The sequence below is a fragment of the Acomys russatus genome, chromosome 7, assembly GCF_903995435.1.
Source record: "Acomys russatus chromosome 7, mAcoRus1.1, whole genome shotgun sequence".
NCBI classification, from domain to species: domain Eukaryota; kingdom Metazoa; phylum Chordata; class Mammalia; order Rodentia; family Muridae; genus Acomys; species Acomys russatus.
Genome location: NC_067143.1, coordinates 58,588,451 through 58,606,392, shown reverse-complemented (window position 1 = coordinate 58,606,392; position 17,942 = coordinate 58,588,451). Strand labels below are relative to the sequence as shown.

The window sequence follows — 17,942 nt, the reverse complement described above, 5'->3', positions numbered from 1 at the left end:
GTGGCCACGGGCTCACAATGAGTGAGTGAACCTGCAGCACTCAGCAAGGGGTGATGTGGCGTTTTACCATCCAGCTGAGAGCCGTGACACTGGCAGCAGGTGCTAGGGACACTGCCAGGCAGTCCTTTCTGTTGTAGACTGCCAGGGGGAAACGTGGCAGTTGAGAGAAGGCACGCATTGTGTAGGACTACCTTCCAGTGCCTTGTGCCCTGTGCCAGGCCCCCTCCAGAACCTTCTGAGGGGGAGCACCCATTATCTACATACAAGCCCTTTGCTGTGAGTTGAGCCTCCCCCTCCACTTTGGTCACCCTGTATCGGAGCTCAAAGCTCTCACCCCAGCAGCTCTGCCTCTTCTCCAGGACCTAGGGATAGAATTGCTGGACCCATAGCATAGACCTACTTTCTCTTAGCTGTCTGTCTTACGCTATGGATTTAAACTTTGTTGTAAGTCTAAATTAATCTTCAAGATAAATATTTAATGTGCCTTTCCTCATTTTAGTAAATGGGTAAACAGAGGCAAAACTGGAAAATGTCAGAACCAGAATTAACGCTGAGGCTGCATGTCTTCAAATGTCTACTTCCTACCCACCTTCCCTCGGACTTCAGAGGTAAAGGTGTCGGTCCTTCTCCTGAGCCAACCAGCACTTCATTAGTCAAGCCCCACTTCTAAGCCTTCCCTTCCTTTCCCCAGTAGGGAGCTAGAGGCTATGGGAGCCTCCATTGCTCTCCCTTACCTGACCCAGTAAACACCATGCTGCAAATGGACTCGCGGAGAGGTCAACAATGAGTGTGGACCTCGGTGACCGCGGCTCCACGTTCCAACAGTTGTTCTCCTTGGCTTTTGATTCCAAATGAGTAGGAAATGCTATTAGTTCAGGCCTCGCCTGCCATGTGGCAGGGCCCGGGATAGGAGTGCAGTGAGACGAGAAATTGTGGAGATAAAACCGGGTGTGAAATGGAAGCTTTCTCGCAGGCTGTGCGGGGCCTGTGCAGAATAGTTACTTCTGAGGAAACGAGATTGAGAGAGATGCGACAGAAGTAGATTACACTTTCAAATTGCCTTATTCAAGGGGTTTGATGCCTAGGAGGGGCACAGGCAGGCTCTGCTGGGGTGCCTTTCTGCTGCTTCACATTTGGGATGGGCCCAGGAGGACGGTAAGAGCCCATCTACAAAGCTCTAGCTCTCTGAGCCCTCCTCTCAGCAGCTGAGGTGGGAGGGGATGACAGGGCGGAGTGCTGGAGGCTACCATGCTCAGCAGGGACCCACGTGCCTTGTGCCTCCTTCTCTCTCTAAGGTGCCAGGTTTTGTTCAAAGCAGAGTTTGTTTTGGAGTGATGGCTGTGACAACCCGTGCCTGTGTGCACCTGTGCCTCAGTGTATATTTACATCAGCGCACCAACATGTGTGTGGACCCAGCCATGCATATGCACGCTTGCATGCTTGAATGTGCTTTCACGTGCCTTGCTGAACACCTGGCGTGTGTCAGTTCCAAGCTGGACACTGACAGAACTGATGTGGGAGAGCTGGACAGAGACAGCTTCTTCTTGTGTGGCCCCGTAGAGGGGTATTTGTGCACCCTACCCACATGTCCTGTAGCTGAGGGTGTCTTCATACCGCTCAGTGTCTTTCAATCTCCATGGAGTCTCCTGTGTGACTCTCCTTAGTACTCATCACGCAGCCCTGCCTTGGAGCTGAGAAGTCACATACTTGTGCCCCAGAGACACGGTGCCCGGTTCAAATCCCAGCTCTGTCTCTTACATACAGACAAGCCAGAAACTTTCCCCACTGTTAGAATGGAAGTAATGGCAGCATTGAACACAGCAGTGAGTAGAACTCTCAGGGTGCTAGGTCAGACTGCCCAACCCAGGGTCCCCATCTGTCACAGGGTCAGGGGTGCTCATAGTGAGAAAGGGGAGCCCTGGAAGGCACCAGGCATCCATGTTGTCCTGTGAGGTTCTGGGTAGGGCCAGCAACTGAGATGCCTCCTTCTCTGGCCTACTAAGGAGCCAACACAGGGTCCATTGAGAGATTATGACAGACAGCAAGGGTGTTCATGCCTGGGCCCCCCAGAACATTGCTCAGAATCTCTGCGGGACCTTTCTCTGAGCCCCAGAGCTATTTTCTCCCACTCAGCTGGCCACTGGAGCTGCCTTTTGGGCAAACAAATGGGGCTGACTTCCTCGAGCACTTACTCACCCTGGCTGTTGGACTAGACACTGAACTCTGGCCAAGGCCTGTGCGACTCTGACCACAGTGGCAAAGTCATATCCATTTGTTGCTCTGCAAAGGAAGTGTCTGTCCCTACTGTGGGGCCCGAGGTGGGGCTGTGACAGTTGCCACTCATCTAACTTGACAGCCAGGCTCAGCTAGTCCTAAAGCCTCCTTCATAACTAATGGCCACTCTCTGAGAAGACTTCCTTTTCTTTCCCTTCCTTTCTTCTCTTCTTGGCTTTTTTTTTTTTTAACAGTCTACCTCCCAAGTGCTGGGGTTAAAGACATGGAACACCACACCTGGCAAAAGTATTGGTTTTATACCCATTTTACAAAGAGAAAGACTAAGGCCCAGGGTTAACGAAGGCTAAAGGAAACGTATCAGATAAACCCAGATCAGGGATGCTCCAGAAGTAGCCGGCCTTTTGCCTCAGAAGCGCTGAAGTCCTCAGACTCCTAGAAATTCCTCTAGGTTCAAGTCTTAGCTCGAGTTACTATTGCTATGACGAAACAGCATGACCAAAGCAACTTGGGAAGAGAAGGGTTTATTTGGCTTACACTTCCGTGTCACTGTTCATCATCTGAAGAAGTCAGGGCAAGGTGCTCAGGGCAGGAGCTGATGCAGAGGTCCTGGAGGGGTGCTGCTTACTGGCTTGCTCCCTATGGCTTGCTCAACCTGCTTTCAAATAGTACCCAGGACCACCAGCCCAGAGATGGCACCACCCACAATAGGCTGGGCCCTCTCATGTCAATCACTAATTAAGAAAATACCCTACAGCTGATGCCTTGGCACTTGCCTAGAATCTCAGCACTTGGGGAGGCAAAGGCAAGCGAATCTCTGTGAGTTCAAGGCCAGCCTAGTCTACAAAGTGAGTCCAGGATAGCCAAGGCTACACAGAGAAACCCTGTCTCAGAAAACCAAAAAAGAAAGAAAGAAAAGAAAGAAAGAAAGAAAGAAAAATGACCTACAGACTTGCCTACAGCTCAGTTTTATGAATAAAGTTTCTCAATAGAGGCTTTCTCCTCTCTGATGACTCTAGCCTGTGTCAGATTGACAAAACAAAACAACCCCCCAAAACCCACAACTAGCCAGCACAAGGGGGGAAATATAACAGGTGACCCAGGACATCTCTCTCTCTCTCTCTCTCTCTCTCTCTCTCTCTCTCTCTCTCTCTCTCTCTCTCTCTCTCTCTCACACACACACACACACACACACACACACACACACACACACAGGGTTTCTCTGTGTAGCCCTGGAACTTGCTCTGTAGACCAGGCTGGCTTGAGATTCACTTGCCTCTGGGACTAATGACATGCACCACCACTGCCCAATGACATAGTCATAAAAGGCATTGTTGGGAGAGTTGGTGAAATTTGAATAGGATGTGTAGATTGGAGAATAGGACGTCACTGATGATTTCCTGTCAACTGTGACTGTTTTTACCCTTGTTTTTAGCAATTGGTATTTTACACACCAACAGCTTCTAGGGTGTAGAGACTTCCTGTCTGAAACCAACTCTTGAATGATTCATGGGGAAAATATGTTATACATGTGTAAACACAAGAAAAAGGACACAGGAAATGGGCATGTGGGAACTACACCTATATTGCATTTTTTTCTGGGAGTTGGGAAGATTATTTTAAGTTAGAAGGGAAGCTGGGCATGGCAGCATAAGCCTGTCATCCAAGCCCTTGGGAAGCAGAGGCAGGAGTTCGGGAGTTCAAGGTTCTCCTCAGCTGCATATTGTGTTTGAGATCAGCTTGGGCTACACAGAAAACACACAAGTGCCTGGAGTGGTGGCTCAGCAGTTATGAGTGGCTACTGGTTTTGCAGAGAACTTGAGTTCAGTTCCCAGTACCGGTGTAGGGTAGCTCCTAACAGCCTGTAACTCTGGCTCTACGACCCAATGCCCTTCCCTGACCTCCACAGGCATTGCATCCACATGTACATACCCAGACACAGATACCTACATAAATGTATGTCCATGTGAGTACAGTGCCTGTGGAGCTGCCTGGGTGGTTATAAGCACACACTGCTCTTCTAGAGGACCTGAGATCACATCTCTGGTGACTCACAGCTGCTTTTAACTCTGGCTCCAGGGGATCCAAAGCTTCTGGCTTCCACAGACACTACACTCCCTGACACAGACACACACAGACACAGAATTAATCTTAAAAAAAAAATAAAAGCTCAAAATGATAAAAAGTTTAAAAGTAACAAGTACCCAAAGGAATCTCATGCAATGGGGTGTGTGTTGTCCCTCACCCCGTTCCAGCCTCTGGGCTATGGCCTCGGATCCCTAGCTTTATCTTGACCTACCATAGTCTGTGAACAATGAGACCACCTGTCCCCATGTCACAGGTGCAGGTCAGGAAAGATGGGTCTGTTTCAGGTGTCTAGCTTTCCCAAGGCCAGACTCTTAGCCTCCAGCCCACTGTGCCCTTCAGGGGACAGAAAGCCAAGCCTGGATGGTGGCATTTCTCCCAGAGCAGTGGTGAGTACCTTTGGGGCAGAAATTAAGCAAGGTCCCCAGTGGGTTAGAAGGAGAAGGTACCAGGATTCTGGCCGGAAGCAGACAAGACATGCTGGTATGTGCAGTCTCTATCACTGGCAACAATCCAGTCCAGTAGGGGGCACACCTGCAATAACCTGCAGCAGAGTGAAGTAGAGACATTAGGGTAGGACACTGGCCTTGCAGAAGGCAAGGGGGTGGGCAGGGTGCTCTGCTGTCACTCAGGCCGGTCCATAGTGGAGCCCACAGGCTTTGCTATTTGGAGAAGCCCACGTTCCACCGTGGAGGAGGAGCCTACATTGGGCTGTATAGGTAGGAGTTGCTGAGGCTGTGGGTCTGGCTGGCAAGCAGCTTCTTGTGCAGAGAGCATCTCTCCACTGGGGGTGGGGGGCGCAGGGGGGGTAGGACGGATGGCCTCTGCCATCCACCTTGTCACTGGAGTGTCTGACTTTGCCCCACATTACAGAGCTGGTCATAAATGTAAGAGTTGTGCAGAACCCAGGAGTCAGAGTTTGCATGGCCCTGGAGCCTTGAGCAGACAGACTCCTTAGGTAACCCGCTGATGATGGTCGGGGTCTGGAGACCTCACCTGGAAGGCTTCCCCCACGACCCGGCCACCTCCCTCATCAGCCCTGCTGCCTCCCTCCATGAGACAGAGAAAGACAGAGTTCAGCTGCTCTCCCTTCAAATACCATCCATTCCCTCTACTCTGAGATGGAGGGTGGCACATGGTCTAAGTGAACTGACTATTTTAGCAGGTCTAGTATGTATACCAGAGCATGTGCCTGGGCATGTGTGTGGGCACAAGCAGCCTCCATTGTTAAAGGCGGGTGTTTTCATGCGTGAGTAGTAATTATTGAGTAATGCTTTAAAACCTTTCCTGAAGGAGTGCAAAGCTTTTTTTTTTTTTTTTTTCCCTTCCCCTTCTGAAGTTGGGAGTACGTTAAAAGGATTACCATGTAGATTTGATTTTTAGATAACGTTAAAATGGATCCCAAATGGACGTCGGCAGAGGGCTGCTATCTCCCTAATGGAAAGTGCATGGCCCCAGGCTCTGCTCCCAGAGCCAGCAGAGGAGGGGTGGGGAGGGGGGGTCTGCAGGGGGCTGGCTGGCTGGCAGGCTAGAGGGGGCTGGGGAGACAGGAGTGAGAGCCCAAGCCCACTGTATACCAGGTGAAGGAAAAGGGCAGCCGGCATCTTCCTGAGACTATAAGGGCTCTAGCTTGAGATCTGAGTTATGTTTAGATGAACAGCTCTCCTGTCCCGGTGCTCCTCCACAGGCCCTATGCGCAGTCTTCCCATCCTTGGAGCCCTGGGCCTCCCCCTGTTTTCCTATACTTCACCCCTCCCTGTAGGCCAGGCCCTTAGAAGGAACTTCTCTTGAGGTCTGCTTCATGGCCAGAGCTGGGCTGTGTCAGAGGAGGCACAGGCTGACCCTGGGACGGCCATCATCCTGAATACCATCTCTCACTCAGACCAATTAACCTTTAGAGCCGCATTAAGAAAATTGGGCAGTGAACTTCCCAGCTAACAGATGGTCCTACAATGACTGAAGGAGGGAGGGGAAAAAGAGCTGACCTCTGCCTGCCGGGGGCAGCTACGGGGCCTTCTCCTCCATGCCCTCACCTGTCCCTTTAGTCCTGTGCTGTCATAGGTCTGAACTTTCTTCTTGCACAGAGGCCTTCACTGTCCTAGGGGCTGTTCTCTTCTTCAGCAGAAGTCAGAGGGGGTGGCTGAGTTGAGAGAGCACAGGCGAGGAACCTGAAGTCCTAAGCGGGCCCTATCCCTGGGGTACAGTGGTCCCCTCTGACACCTGAACTTCATCCCCACCCCTATCTGTAGATGAAGAGTTTGCCTGGAAAACTGAGGGCCATTCTGACCTGACAGCTGTGAACCTAAGGTCTCTAGGTGGCAGATTCTCCCCCTGAAGCCAGAGGACATATTCCTTCCTGAAGAGGAAAGAGAAATGGAGGGGCATGGATCAGCAGCTGGGCCTGGGGGTGGGCGCAGTGTCAGGGCTGAGGGTGGGAGAGGTACCCAAGGATGGAATTGAATGCTATGCCTAGGAAGAACATAGCTAGGTCTTTGGGGCAGGCTAAGGTCAGGGGAGAGAGAGACTCTAGGCCTGTTGGAGGCTAGCTAATCTAGGAAGGATGGGTTCTGCTGTCTGTGCCTTGGTGGTGGATAAAGACTACCTTCAACCCACCCTCTGCTTTCTTGAGAGGCCGGTTCTCCTGAAGCCCGCCTTGTGCAATCACGGACTTGGCTTCTGTACTGTTTCCCCCCAGCATCTTAATCTTTCTTGCCTCTGGACACTGAGTGCTCCCATTTCCTCCTCTGCTGCCCTTCCCTGTGGTTCTAGGGGAATGGAAGGGACCATGCGTTTGTAACGGTGTGCTCACCCATGCCCACACTTGCCCATCATGCTGTCTACAGAGCGGTGCATGAGGCTGCATATTACCTACCAGCAGCCTCTCCCTTTAGTGACTGCACACTGAGTCTTGCCCAGTACTTGTTGCTCCTGATCTGTTGAGAAGTTTCCTCGGGCTGGGGAGGGAGCTGGTGCAGGGCCATTCCTAAGCTGGGAGGTTGAACCAGGCTTCAGAGGCTCTGGAACCTCCCTCTTTCCCTCAGACCAGGCTACATGGGAGTTTGACTTGGACCAAAACATTCCCAAGGGGTGCGCCACAAGCCTTCCCAGCTGCCGTCCTGAGCCTCATACTTTTCCCCAATACTACCACTCTGTACGTGTGGGTGGACATTGAAATACACAGTGACTGTTGCACTTCAAGAAAGAGTGAAGGGAATGAGAAAGGTCTCGGAATCCTAGTGGACCCCCTTCTTAGACCTATTGTGGCCAGCTCTAGCTACGTTAAGAGGACTTGAGTCTTCCCGAATCAGATTGTACAGGGCATAGTGGCTGGGAAGGAGAAGAAGGGCCTGGCAAGGCCAACAGCCTCTGGAGGGGGTCTTGCCAGGACAAAAGTATAGGCTATAGCATGTTGCCCAAAGGCCAGGCTTGGGGCCTGGGGGACGAAATAGAAGATGCGGGCTCCTGGGAGCCTTTACTTAGAAGAAGCAGTAGAGAGAAAGACACACACCTCGTTCCTTGAAAGGGGTGGGGGGTATGCTCCAGAGCTCCAGATCAGCCCAAGCCCATCTGCCTTACTTTCCCATCCCAGGTGTGCCGATGCTCTCCGTCCAACCTAAAGGGAAGCAGAAGGGCTGCGCAGGCTGCAACCGCAAGATCAAGGACAGGTACCTGCTGAAGGCACTGGACAAGTACTGGCATGAGGACTGCCTCAAGTGTGCCTGCTGCGACTGCCGCCTGGGCGAGGTGGGTTCCACTCTCTACACCAAGGCCAACCTCATCCTGTGCCGGCGTGACTACCTGAGGTGGGTTCTGCTTGCTCTGCCTTTCTCACACAGCCTCCGTCTTTCTAGCCTGGTGCGGCTTGACCTCAGCTCTAAGCAAGGCAGCCTGTGTTACCACAGCCCAGTGACTACACCTTAACCACCTTATGTCAGCCCTGAGGGCCACCCGAGAGCAGGATGATGTCTTTAACTCCTTGCACTTGGCCTACACTACCCAGGCACTCATAGCTGTTGGGTACCAAAGATAGTCTTCCCATGGGTACCAGTCTGGCTTCAGCCTCACCGTTCTCTTATGGGTATCAAAGGGACCTGGAGGAGTAGATGAAGTAGTCCAGACTTGCCTGGGCCTTCCTCCCTAGTGGCATCTCCTGCCCACCTCTCCCCAGAGTCTTCCTTTCCAGGTGTGCTGGGGTTAGGCTCTCATTTGCCTTGGTTGGCAGGGAGCCATACCCTAGGACAAGGACTGCCAATGCCTTTGAAAGATCTGGGCTTGAACCAGCCCTGAGCCTTTAGTTTTTAACTTTTTCTCTGTTTAAATCCCCTGTACCCCACCCTGCATTCTTCAGAGCTCAGTCTCTCCCCCCACAGCCTGAATCTCCTCCCCTGGGGCTGCCTTCCTCCCCTTTCCCCCCCCCCCACCCCCACTTCCCCGATTAACCCTCCCTTAGGTCATTTATGACATCAGCAAGGCTGGAAGGAGGCCACGAAGTAGGGGCCTTGGCTGAGACCCAGCACCTGCATTTGGCTCTGTCACTAGCTGCTACATGGTGGCTGGGCAGCCGTGTGGGGGAAGGAACGCCCATCGCATTAATTAGCAGGACTGGGTGAGAGCTGGTGGGACTTGTGCTCAAGTCAGGACAAGTTGGAGGAGGCAGGGTTATCTGGAAACTCCCACCTTCCTCAGAGGATCTGAGATGTGCTTGTCTGCACCTCTCCTTTCAACTGTTGCCTTTAACTTTAGCAACAGATGCTTTTTTAAAAAGTGATGGTGTCTAGTGCTTCTAGGGTAGAGAGGGAAACTGAGGCAGGGAGGAAGGGTTAAGTAAGGATGCTCTTGGGAAGTCAACCCTTGAGGACATAGAAAGGGGCCTTTAACTCTGGAGGTTTGGGATATTTACCTGAGCAGTTGAGTTGCAGGCCAGGGAGAGGTGACTGACTATCCAACTGATGGCCTGCCACCAGGACTGGGAGAAGGGCCACTAAGGTGCAGTGTGGGCTTGTCAGGAACTTCAAAACAACATTCTGGGTCCTGCCAGCCATATAGGCCTGGAAGGCATTTCCCCCCCTATGCTCTGGTATAGGGTAATGGATGACTTCTGAAGCTAGCTAGACCAGTAGGTTAGGGAGGGGTCATTGCCTAGAGCCAGGCCCTTTGCAACAACTGCTGGTGGCGGAAAAGGCCCCAATGGGCAGGCAGATGCTGTGGCCCAGCCTTTGTCTGCCTTTATCTGAGCCACCAGGCAGCTCAGGCCAATGAATAATGGAGCTGGTCTGCAGGTGCCTGAGCCTGCATCGGACAAATCAGACAAATCGGGGATTAGAGGCTCCCACCCGCCTTTCAACCCCCTTGCATCCTTTAGAGCTTGCTCAGCAGAAAGGAAGCCAGGAGGAGCTTGGTCGGCTCAGACCATTAGAGCACCCAGCCAAGAATTGCCATGAATGGGTGTGGAGTGAACTTCCTGCCCCTAGAGCTTTGCAGCCCCAGCTGAGCGGAGGGATGCCCTCTTAAAGAGCCCATTGTGTCAGGCCCCCTTGGAACTTGTTTTGAGGATCAGTTCTGGATGAGAGGCATCTTTAGGTAGGCTGTGCTGGCCCAGCAGCCTCATTTTACGAGATAAACCGAGGTTCCAAGAAAGAAAGAAAAGGAGACATAAGTGAGTGACACAGTGAGACTATGGCAGAATGCAATTTCATAAAACACTGTAATTTTATCTATTTTTGAGACATCAGCTGGGCTGGCCTCGAACTCCCCATGTAGACGTGAATTACCTGCAATTCCTATTCCTCCAGGCTCTACCTCCTGAGTGCTAGGGTTATGGACATGGACAGCCACATGGGGCCCATGTACTAGGGGTGCAGCCCAGGGCTTCTTGCAGGCTAGGCAAACACTCTAACAGCTGAACTGCAGCCCCAGGAAGCACTGTAATTTTAAAAGCAGGAAGGCCTCATCAGTGGCATAGATCACTCTCCCAGAGGAGCCAGGCATGTGTCCCTGGCGAGTTGTTTATCTCTCTGTGACTCATTCTTTTCTTGAATGGGGATGATACAAATGTTGACCTCACAGGGCTGCATTGGGATCAAATGAGGTGATTTCTGTAAGCTCTTAGCATGTCCCTGAGCCACAGGTTCAGTTAGGGTTAAGGTTGGACGTTGCTAAGTGCATTGTCCAGGGAGTGATGCATTTTGGTCTTTGACACTCGGGATAACTGGAGCCCTGGGAGGCTCCAGGTAACTGCCTGAGGATGTACAGCCCACGATGGGCAGACTGCCTCTGAAATTTAGGCTTCTGTGGATCTGGAGTCTTTGCTTAGGGGCCATCCTGGTGCTTGAGGGACCCTGGTGGAAACCCAAAATGGGTGCAGGATGATGGCGTCTACTAACACCTGACTTTAAGTTATGTAGCCTCCCTGGGGAGTGAGATGCCAGTGTGTTTGATGCTCAGTCTGGCAAGGTCTAGACATGGTAGTTAGTTCTTAACTAGGCCTGCTTGCTATCCTGTGAGCTAGGGAGTGGGCAGGCCCCTGGGTGGAGGCACCTCCTCGGCAGGCCCTTGAGTCCTCTGTGCCCTTCCCCTGGCAGGCTTTTTGGCACCACAGGAAACTGTGCTGCCTGCAGCAAGCTGATCCCAGCTTTCGAGATGGTGATGCGGGCCCGAGACAATGTGTATCACCTTGACTGCTTTGCCTGCCAGCTCTGCAATCAGAGGTGAGTGCCAGACCCTCAGCCAGCTCAACACACTCCCCAGCCCCGTAGCCCGAGGCCTGCTGGTTGGGCCAGGAGCACCGAAGAGCATGCACACAAGTGTGGCTTCTTTTGTCTATGTAGCTGAATATACATGCTGTCTTTACCATACATGTGCATGTGTGTATGTATCTACATCCTGTGGTGAGATGTCTACACTCCGGTACTGGTGGTGGTAAGTTTCTGTATGAAGTAAATGGTGGCATATGCGTGTGTTTCACGCTATGCATCCATATGGTGCATAGTGTGAAAGTATACATACGTTTAGGGGGAGGGTTATTTGTATCAGGGTCTCATATATCCCAGGCTACCCTTAAACTTGCTGTGTAGCCACAGGTGATTTTAAATTCCTGCTTTTATCTACTGAGTGATATTACCGGCGTGCATTACCATGCCTGGTGTATTCATTTCTGGGGATTGAACCCAGGGCTTTGGGTCCATGCTAGGCAAGCACTCTACCAGCTGTATTATTTTTGTTTGGAAACAGGTCTCATGGAGGCCAAGCTAACCTCAAACTGGTGACGTAGTTATGGGTAACGTTGAACTCTCGATCCTCCTGCTCCCACCTCCCAACCTGTGGGAGTGCTGGGATTGTAGGAGTATGCCACCGTGCCCCAGTATGTATGTGCTTGTGTATGTATTTTAAATGTTTGCCTACACACGAATACTAGTAAAGGAGATTGGTATGCAGTTGAGCATGGGACTGTAATTGCTCACATCTGTGTGTAAATGAGGTGAGAATGTTAATGCACATGTTTTAAATGTGTGTTCTGAGTATCCTGTATCAGTGTGCATGTGTTTTTGTGTGCTGTTTAGAGAGAAGGGGTTTCTAGGCCCACAGGCTGAGAGATCTCTTCAGGGTATCTCTCTCCTCTCTCTTTGTCTCTGTCTCTCTGCCTCTGTCTCTGTCTCTGTCTCTGTCTGTCTGTCTGTCTGTCTGTCTGTCTGTGTGTGTCTCTCTCTCTCTCAGGTCATGTAGGAATTCATACAAACATTTCCAGGTTGAGGTGCAGAGGGACTTGCAGGGAACCCTAGGCTGTCTGGGTGCTCTCCCAGACTGCCTACTAGCAGGGCTCTGTGAAGTTCCATCGCCACCTGGTGGTTGGACTGAGATCTGCTGCTGGGGCTGAGTCAGTGACCCCGGGGTGGGGGGGCTTGAAGTCTCAGCCACCAGGGGTCATCTTTGAGGGGAAGCTTGAAATCCCTTAGTACTTCCAGAAGCCCAGGAGGCCCATGTTTGCTCCTCCTGGATTGGAGAATAAACTGTGGACCGGGGTCACACACTCTTTAGAGGAGACAAGCCCTAAGCTGGGAGGGCAGAGGGATGGAAGTAATCATTTCACCTTCTCCCCACTTCATCTCAGCTCTCAGTCTCCATCCCTAGTTCTGGTTCTTTGCCCTCTCCTGCATCCTCTCTGGAGCTGGGATAAGTTATCCGTGTTTCTCCTGCATCTCCTCATGTGACCTGCTGCCAGGAAGGCCTAGGGCTTGACTGTCTGTCTATTCCCCCATCCCCACCCCCACCCCCAGGCTGCAGGGGTCTGCTGAAAGTAATTGACCAGGCTTGCTGTGGCATTTCCTGTATGCCTTCTGGGAAATGTCAAGAGCCAGCTCAGCAGTACCACCACCTCCCCTGATGTCCCACCTCCTGGGCCAGGCTGGGACCTCCTCTCTTTGGGACCTCACCTATAGCCTTTGTTTCCCCCTCTTGCTTTGGTTTTTCTAGATTTTGTGTGGGAGACAAATTCTTCCTGAAGAACAACATGATCTTGTGTCAGATGGACTATGAGGAAGGGCAGCTCAATGGCACCTTCGAATCCCAGGTTCAGTAACACGCAGCATCCGGCCTCCAGGTCCACCTGTCCGTCTGCCTGCTTGACCACCTGCCTGGCAGGCCGGCCAGCCACTCTGCCTGCGCGGGCTGGCCAGCCACTGTCCTACAAGTTACGACTTCATCCTCAAGGAGAAGGTGGCTCTTCTCCATCGCCACTGCCCGCCCATCTCTGTGGGACCCCTCCTGGGGCCAGGCTCGGCCTGTACAGTCTGTCTTCTGTATATAAATGGGAACATTTATTTTATGAGAAATGTAATGCGATTTTATTACTGGCGTGGATTAAACTTATGAATGTTTCCGGGGACATGACTCTGCATTGTTTACATGACTGACACGGAACCGCCCCGCCCCACCTTCTGCCTCTGGTGGGTAGGGCGCAGAGAAGCAGACTCCAGCGTATGCCGTTGCCAAGCTTGGCTTTAGGAATCAGAAGAAGAGAATAGCTCAGAGCTCCCCAGTCACGGGTGAGAACTGGGGTATCCCTCCCTTCCTACAGAGCATACATCCTGACCCTGTGCAGTGCCCTAAGAAGAGGGGCAGCATGACATTTTGTGTTTTTTTTTTAGCCTATTCCTCTCTCACCAGAATCTTTAGCAAAGTAACCAGATGGGGACCCAGTTCTGCCCTCCTGCTTATGAGAGCCCCAAAATCCCAAGCCTCATATCGTGACAGTATCCTCCTATGTTCCTTTCCTTTCACGGTGACAGTGTTTGTTGGGTCTAACCTTGATCTCGGTGTCTTGTTCATCAATCAAGAATGTTCTGTTTCCCTTCAGCTTGTCAGTGCAGGCTGGAGACAGTCAGTCAGTCACTTAGGAAACCTCAGTCTACTCCAAAATCCAGCCTTATGCCTCTATTGGAGCTAACCCCAAGGGAATCCAGGCTTGAGACTGAATCATCGATGAGACACAGCTCCTGCTTTTGAGGAGTCTGCCAGGGACCTGGAAATCTGAAGCCTCAGTAGGAGGAGGGAGAAGAAAGCCAGGAGAACTGGCAGAGCACACCAGGGGAGATAGAGTGCTTCTGGGGAGACCTGAGATGGGCCCATTCCCTGCAGCAGACATGGAGAGTCAGGGACAGAGGCGCCAATGGACAGGTTGTCAGATGGACACATGTGTGGACAGGCAGAAGAGACAGGCAGGCGAGCCAGCAGGCAGTCTGCCCAGGCCAGAAGACAGCTAGCGGGACCTTCAGCAGACAGGCAGACAGACAGTGTGGCATTTCTATCTGCCTGGCTCAGCTGAGCTCACCCAGGGTAGCAGGGATAAAGCCACAGTGCTGGGCACAGTGCCTGGAAGGGAGCAGAGCAGCTTTATGGGCAGCAGAAAGAAGCCTGGCCAGGGAAGACTCTCCACTTGGACCCTTGCGTGTCTTCTTCAGGGTCTGTTTTCCACATGGCCACAGTGCTGAAGGAGCCAGACTATGGCCTCCAGCTATGGCTGCCCCTCCCATATCTATGCACCACACCTGCCCCTCCCTTCTGAAGTGTGGTGACAAGGCTCTCAGGTGCCTCTAAGTCCTGGTTTTGTGGCCAAGGAAAGGAATGGATAGAACCAAGGACCACAGTGTAGGAATTCTCTGTGAAGGAGCTATATCTACATATGTACACGAAAAGAGGCAAAGGGGCAGTGGGCCTGGCTGCAGGGGCTGTCTCTGTGTATGATGCGTGCTAGATACGGCTGAGTTGGAGTGCTGCCTGTGCGATTGACAGCGGAGTGTGAATGAGGCTGGGTACATGCAACAGGAGGGTCGAAGTCTATGATGAGCAGTTTTCTCCCCCCAACTTGAAAATGCAGATTACTTTGCTGAATTGTAGCACAGTCCTCAAGATCAGACCCTCTGTGGGCCCTTTAAGGCCTAGGATGTACGTGCCTGCTCCAAGGGCCTGACTCCCAACTTCGGAGTTTGCTGCCGATAAAGTTGTAACACAAGTTAATTACATGGTTATGGAGAGATAACGGAGCCACTTGAATGCAGTTTCTGGGCAATTACAATTGTTTCCAACAGAGTTACCATATTGCAGCCATGAAATAACATGTCATTCTGCGGTAATTATGTAATTAGCTTGTCTCACCACTCTAGGCTGCACAATTAATTCACTCGAAATAAGATGGACTCAAAATCAGACAGGCAGCAGTTGAAAGCCCCCCAGTGGAGGAGCTGGCCTTCCAGGAATACCGCAGCCCTCTTCTTCTCTCCCTTAGTCTACCCGGGGGTCTTCCTTACCTCCATATTTCCCTGAACACGCCAACCCCAGTGTCATGGACCCAATGTGTTGCTTGCTAACCACCCTGCCCAGGAAGTAAGACTGATCTGGTTCCTAGGGAAACTAAAAGACCCAGCTCCACACTGTCAAGTGCTGTGCTGACTGACTGACATGAGTTGGCATCGCCGTGCTGGCCATTGTGAGGGCCTGAGTAGGATGCGCCCCACCAGGAAGTGTCCTGTCAGTTTAGGGACTCCCTGAAGGCAAACTATGCAGGCCTGGCCTGAACCATGTGAAGCCAGTAGGATGGAAGGGGCAACAAAGACCAAGGGCTCTCTCATGGGGCAACTGAGGCAGGGCTGCAGTGACTTCTGAAGCCTAGGCGTTATGAATCCGGAGGGGGCTTGTGCTGTCTAGGGGTGACTTAGGAAAAGCCTAGCCTCCCCTACCCCAGCCACTGCTCGGGGAAAGTTAAGTGCAAGATATGTTGTGCTAGGTCGGTTCTCCTTGGGGATTGCAGCCCATTGATGATTGAGCGACAGGGACAGACAGAGCTGAGCTTCAGAAGCATTGGGGGGGGGCCTTGAACTATGGGCTGACTTTGGGCTACACACGAAACTTTTGCTTAGCCAGCCCCAGGTGTGCAGGGGGGTTCCATCTCCCCTCCCTGTCTTCCTTGGTGACCTGGTGTCAGAAGTACTATCACAGGACTCCTGGACCCCATGCAAGATAGGACCTGTTCATGTTCCCGGACCCTGATCTGAAGCTATGCCACAGGGCAGTGCTTGGAAAGAACCTTGACTCCTGTGGTGCTGCCGCCGCCTATCACACAGTCTCACGTGGGTCTCATCCCCTGCATCTGGTCATAGTAACCTTCTATGCAGGAAGTACTGACAAAATCCACGTGACAGTACCATCCTGCGAGAGCTCATCTCTATGAAGGGGGTGGGTACTTTTCCCAATTTCTGCCATCAGAGACCATTCGTGACCAGGCTAACTAAGTCTGGCACTAAGTGATCCCCAGAACCACCTACCTGGCATACCAAGTGAGGGCAGGCCCAGAAAAAAAGATCCCTCCTAGCTGCACCGGTTCATCACCCTCGGAGAAAATGCCACAGAGAGAATGGTGTCGGTGAGTCAATATTTAGCTGTCTTTTACCTTTAAAGCTCGAATTTCCTGGAAATGAATGAATATAGATGAGCTGATATGAAGATAGGTGGGTTCAGAAAAATATTTGGTCAAGCCTGGTTTATCATGAAAGAATAATCATATGACACACTCTTCTCTCTCTCTCTCTCTCTGTCTCTCTCTCTGTCTCTCTCTCTCTCTCTCTCTGTGTGTGTATCTCTCTCTGTCTCTCTGTCTCTTTCTCTGTCTGTCTGTCTGCCTGTCTCTCTTTCTGTCTCTCTCTCTCTGTGTATATCTGTCTGTCTGTCTGTCTCTATCTCTGTCTGTCTCTGTGTCTCTGTCTGTCTCTCTGTCTCTGTCTCTCTTTCTGTATCTCTCTCTGTCTCTCTCTGTGTCTGTCTGTCTGTCTCTGTCTCTGTCTGTCTCTCTTTCTCTCTGTGTCTGTCTGTGTCTTTGTCTCTGTGTGTGTGTGTGTCTCTCTGTCTCTGTCTCTCTGTCTCTGTCTCTCTGTGTCTGTGTCTGTGTCTGTGTCTCTCTCTCTCTCTCTCTCTCTCTCTCTCTCTCTCTCTCTCTCTCTCTCTTTCTCTCTTTCTCTCTGTATCTCTCTCTGTCTCTCGGTCTCTTTCTCTGTCTGTCTGTCTGCCTGTCTCTCTTTCTGTCTCTCTCTCTGTGTGTATCTGTCTGTCTGTCTCTATCTCTGTCTGTCTCTGTGTCTCTGTCTGTCTGTCTGTCTCTCTGTCTCTGTCTCTCTTTCTGTATCTCTCTCTGTCTCTCTCTGTGTCTGTCTGTCTGTCTCTGTCTCTGTCTGTCTCTCTTTCTGTTTCTCTTTCTCTCTGTGTCTGTCTCTGTGTTTTTGTCTCTGTGTGTGTGTGTGTCTCTGTCTCTCTGTCTCTGTCTCTCTGTCTCTGTCTCTCTGTGTCTGTCTGTCTGTCTGTCTCTCTCTCTCTCTCTCTCTCTCTCTCTCTCTCTCTCTCTCTCTCTCTCTCTCTCTCTCTCTCTCCCACATAAAACCAGAAAGAATTACTTTAATCAGAAGCCACAGCCACTCTTTATCTTTGCATGAGATCCCTGGGGGCAGGCAGGCATTCGTTTTACTTTAGCCCATCTAGGGTGTCAGTTTCTTGTCCCTGGGGCAGGAAGACAAAGGATGTCCCAGGTCTTCTCATACTGTTGGTACCACCAAAGTAGATGACGTTTGAGCTCTTGACATGATTGTTTTCACCCACCAGGAGCCAGCCCATCTTTCCCATGGTTTTGTCTTCAACTTTGTAGCACTCTTAGCCCCACTACCAGCATCTAGATTCTCTTAAGCCCTTGTGTGTCCAACATGGACTCCTCGCTGCATCGAGAGTTCAAATAGTAAGCTTCACGTCAAACTTCTTCCTAGCCCTTTAGCCATTTGCATCCCTTTCTTGGAGCTTGGGACATCCCTGATGGAGCTCCTTGCACCTGGGTTCCACCTTCTTGACACTCCAGGGTCTGGCTAGACCAGAAAGTAGGCAGCTGCTGTTCACAGCTGTAGAGGAAGGTCTGCTTCCTAGCCTGAGCAGACTCAGGAAGGAGGGGCCAGGCGTGTGGGAAATAAACAGTCTTTAAACCCGATTCCCAATGGGGCTATGCCAAACAGGCTTGCATTAAACTTGGACTCTTAAGGTGGCTTTCGTTCTGGATCCCACTCCTCCCTGAGAGCAGGTGAAAATGCTTGGTGCTGCTG

At 51.6% G+C, this 17,942-nt stretch overlaps 1 protein-coding gene across 4 annotated transcripts in view; it reads left to right on the top strand.

The window, feature by feature from the left end:
* The window catches only part of Lmo1 (LIM domain only 1), a 37,343-nt gene extending 24,149 nt beyond the window's left edge, over window positions 1–13,194 (top strand). For all 4 annotated transcript variants that reach the window (XM_051149194.1, XM_051149193.1, XM_051149192.1 and 1 more), the window contains 3 exons: window positions 7,907–8,120; window positions 10,899–11,024; window positions 12,787–13,194. In XM_051149194.1, the coding sequence (XP_051005151.1) occupies window positions 7,907–8,120; window positions 10,899–11,024; window positions 12,787–12,892 (446 nt within the window). In that variant the 3' untranslated portion in view covers window positions 12,893–13,194. The remainder of the gene's footprint in view (window positions 1–7,906; window positions 8,121–10,898; window positions 11,025–12,786) is intronic.
* The last annotated feature ends 4,748 nt before the right edge of the window (window positions 13,195–17,942 follow it).